The sequence below is a fragment of the Mus pahari genome, chromosome 17, assembly GCF_900095145.1.
Source record: "Mus pahari chromosome 17, PAHARI_EIJ_v1.1, whole genome shotgun sequence".
Lineage (NCBI taxonomy): Eukaryota > Metazoa > Chordata > Mammalia > Rodentia > Muridae > Mus > Mus pahari.
Window position 1 is genome coordinate 39898982 of NC_034606.1, and position 4061 is coordinate 39903042.

Consider the following 4061-nt stretch of genomic DNA (forward strand, 5'->3'; position numbering starts at 1 on the left):
TGCACTCACTGATAAGTGGATATTAGTCCAGAAACTTAGAATACCCAAGATACAATTTGCAAAACACAAGAAAACCAAGAAGAAGGAAGACCAATGTGTGGATACTTCATTCCTCCTTAGGATAGGGTACAAAATACCCATAAAAGGAGTTATAGGTATTTTTGAGCTGCTCTGTGGGTACTGGAAACCAAGCCCATGTCCTACGGAAGAGCAGCCAGTGATCTTAATTGCTGAGCCATCTCTTATTTCCCTCAGGTTTCCAATCACGAATATAAAGGTTACTCAATAGTGAGAGAAAATCAAGAACAAGGGGAAGCTTTGGTCTCTGTGTCCTATCTCATTTTGCTCCCTGCAAGGAGAAGCTGGGCGGTTTAGCCACTTGAGGACAAACCATAATTTATTTAACCACTCTCCTTTTTATAAACATGAGCTCATATTACTAATTTGTGGGAAGGAAATAGCCCATGCATGTGTTTCTACTTATTCACTTGGGAGTCATTTTAGAGTTACCCAAGAACTGTAGACAAGTACAAAGATTTTTTTACCCTATCACTTTTGCTAATTTTCTCTAGCGCTGACATCTCATGTAACCAAAGGGTGTTTAATCAACACAGAAAAATGAATTTTGATGGGCTGAGAAGATGGCACAGTGTGTAAAATGCCTGACATGCTATCATGAGGTCCTAAGTTTGGACCCCCAGCTCCTGCATACAAGTTGAATGTGGGGGTTGGTGGGTCCCTGGCACTCACTGGTTGGAAGTGTATTCTGGGCTCAGTGAGAGACCTTGTCTCAATAAATAAAGTGGAGAATGATAGGGGCAGACACCCTGTACCCAATTGTGTCTTCACATGTGTGCACGAATGTGTGTGCTCTCATGCTCCTTTTATATAATGATACTAATTGAATCATAGAACACAATTATCCACCAGTTTTTCCAGTGATATCTGTGGATTTTTTTTATTGTTTTACCAAGGGTGTTGCTATTTTCTCTCCTTCTAAAAGTGACTTTTTTCTTTGCTATTTATTTAGATGTTTGTGATGGGTATCCAAGAAGTCCAGAAGGGGTGTCATATCCTTTTTTTTGGTTGTTCGAGACAGGGTTTCTCTGTGTAGCCCTGGCTGTCCTGGAACTCACTCTGTAGACCAGGCTGGCCTCGAACTCAGAAATCCGCCTGCCTCTGCCTCCCGAGTGCTGGGATTAAAGGCGTGCGCCACCACTGCCCGGCAGGGGTGTCATATCCTTAAGGGCAAGAGATCTAGACTGTTGTAAGTGGCTTTTCCTGATTGCTGGGAACACAGAGCCAAGTCCTCTGAAAGAGCAACAACAACAACAACAACAACAACAACAACAACAACAACAAAGTGCTCTTAACCACCAGGCCAACTTCCCAGTCCTTAAAGTGATTTTATATTGAGGGCTTTAAAACCCTTATACTGAATGTTATAAGCATTTTTCTACTAATTCATCAGTTGGATTTTGATGAATCAATGGGTGAATTGATTATTTCAATGCAAAAACAGGCCTGTTTCTATTGTATGTAAGAGATGTAGTTTACATTTTATCAGGATAGCTAAGAAACAATGAGGCAAAGAGAGGGTGACTAGGTATGACTGTAACCCAAGGGAAATGCCCTCCCTGTATGGTACACTGTGCTTTGGCCAGTAGTACATGTAGTCCAAAACATGAGAGCTGAAAGACATTGCACAGTGATGTTCCAAATGCCCCAAGTGAGTCTGACTTGTGATATGTGTTCATCTGTTGACCAGAGAAGATGTGGACAGAAACCATTATGAAACGCACTAACCAATTTCTGACCCATATGTTACCACCACAAATCTACAGCTTGTTCTGTCACACCTGAGCCCCTTGGCTCTTCACAGCATCCCCTGGATCTGCACATAGTCTGAACTGGAGAATGATCACTGAGCATTTACTGTGTGTGTGAGGTCTGAGCTGAACCACATGGCATCTGAGGTGTGCAACATACACATTGGTTGTGTGGCCATTTCTGTCTTCCCTCACGCATGACAATGTGTCATGAGTGGCCCTGGGCTTTCACTACTGACGTGAGAGGTCCTCAGCGATGGTGGGTTCCTCTTGTACAACATTCAAACAATTCAAACAAAGATATGTTAGGAGAGGGGACAGAAAGAGAGTGACAAGGATGATGGGAACCAGACAGGAAGTCAGCATATGGGCTCACTTGGATGACCACAGGAGGAGACTGGGAGGTGACTGGGGACAGCAATTCTCCAGAGCCATTCTCTGGCTCTGAATCCAACCTGTCAGATACTAGACAAGAGGCTAAACATTGCCACAGGCATAGCATTCTAAGGAAGAAAAGAGGGGTAATGTGTCATCGGAACAGGAGGCTATTGACATCTTGGGACACTAAAAGAAAAAGGCTATGTGACTAGGTGACAGGCCTGAAAGTGAGGAAAGGACTGGAGCTGGGCATCAAAACGAAGTGGTAGACCATCCGAATATCCTCTTTCTCTTGTGTCTCCACGTGGAAGGATTTCAGCACCTGGAACAAAAGGGGGTGGGGCTGCATCTGGCCTACTCTTCAGAGCAGAGCATGGGCGCATCTTCTACTGAACTGCCCAGTATTGTGACTATGCTGCAAGGAAAACCACCTTTGGGGCCCTCCTCTAGAGGCACCTACCAAGCTACCACTAAAGACCTCAGCTTGCCCACACTACTTTGCAGTTTCCATCCTATTTGACCTGATTCTTAAGCCCTCCCCCTGTCCTGCTACTGAGTGCCTGTGCTGGTGAGCCAGACACCTCAAGCTCATAAACGTTGAAGACCTGTCTTAGTCACAATCCAGCCCCCCCCACCCTGTCTCATCCCCAGAACCCCGCCCAGAGCTGCTCACATGGTGAAGCAGGAGCAGCATCTCCACCTCTGCCAGGCGCCTCCCCAGGCACTGGCGCACCCCAAAGCCAAAGGCCAGGTGCTGGAAACTCCTTTTCCTCTCCAGCCAGCGCTGAGGCATATAGCGTTCAGGCCTTGGGAACACTGCAGGNTTTCGGCCCATGGANTANAGATNNANNNNGANNANTGTCTGTGGGCAGATGCCAAGGACAAGGTCAGCTGTTTCTTTGAGGCAATGCAGGGCAGGGCAACGGGTGGGTGTATGAAGAGCACTCACCCCAGCAGGGACATGGTAGTTCTGAAGCACCAAGTCTGAGCTTAGAATTCTCTCCAGAAAAGAACCAACAGGATAGAGCCTGGAGATGAGCAGGCGACAGCAGAGGCCTCAGATGTGAAGGGCTTCTCCTGTCCACATCCGCGCCTTTCTCCCTCCAGGGGCTGCTTCCTGACTCTGCTGAGCTCAGCCAACCTCCAGAGGAACCATAGCACCCAGCCATAGGGAGAAGAACGGAGAACGTGGACCCGAAAAGAGAGAGCGCTGAACAGCGGGGAGGGAAGGGCAGTCATCACCTACCTCAAGGTCTCTTTAAGGGCAGCCCTCAGCAAGGGCAGGTCTGACATGACCTTCTGAGGATTCGCAGCGATGCTGGCCTCCGCTGCCAGGCTCTCCTGCCTCAGGGCCTGCTGAACATCTGGGTTCCGAGCCAGCTCAAAGAAAGTCATTACCAAGGGGGTTGATGTCTGCAGGAGCCAGAGAGCAATCTCAGACTCCCTCCCATAGGGCATTGCTACTACAAAGATGCCCTTCCCTAGAGGAAGTACATGGGCATACCAAGGTGGGGCCCTGAGGGCTCCGACCCCTCTAATGTTCACTTGAACTCCTTACCCTACATCCGGAGGGGGGAAGGGAAATCCCTAACATGGTATTCCTAGCCAACACGTCAGCAACTTTAGAGTTTGGTGCTCTGGACCTGATCTAGTGTCCACTGAGATGGACTCTGTGTCACTCATTTCTACCTTTCCCAGTCCCTGATTTTCACTGGCCTTCCACGTGCCCCTTGGAATTGGCCTTATTGTCCAGACCTCTAATTGGTCACAACTCTTCACACAGACCTCTCCTGACCTGTGCAAGCCTGAGCCTCTAGATCCAAAATACCTCTTCCAATGGCACAACCCACAAGA

General features: G+C 47.8%; 1 protein-coding gene across 1 annotated transcript in view; it reads right to left on the minus strand.

The window, feature by feature from the left end:
• Positions 1-1534: 1534 nt before the first annotated feature.
• Positions 1535-4061, minus strand: part of LOC110335023 (cytochrome P450 11B1, mitochondrial-like) — a 7208-nt gene continuing 4681 nt past the window's right edge. Inside the window, exons 6-9 of the mRNA XM_021217104.1 lie at positions 3454-3620; positions 3157-3235; positions 2881-3069; positions 1535-2529 (exon numbers count right to left, since the gene is read on the minus strand). Coding sequence (XP_021072763.1) covers positions 2416-2529; positions 2881-3069; positions 3157-3235; positions 3454-3620 — 549 coding nt within the window. The 3' untranslated portion in view covers positions 1535-2415. The remainder of the gene's footprint in view (positions 2530-2880; positions 3070-3156; positions 3236-3453; positions 3621-4061) is intronic.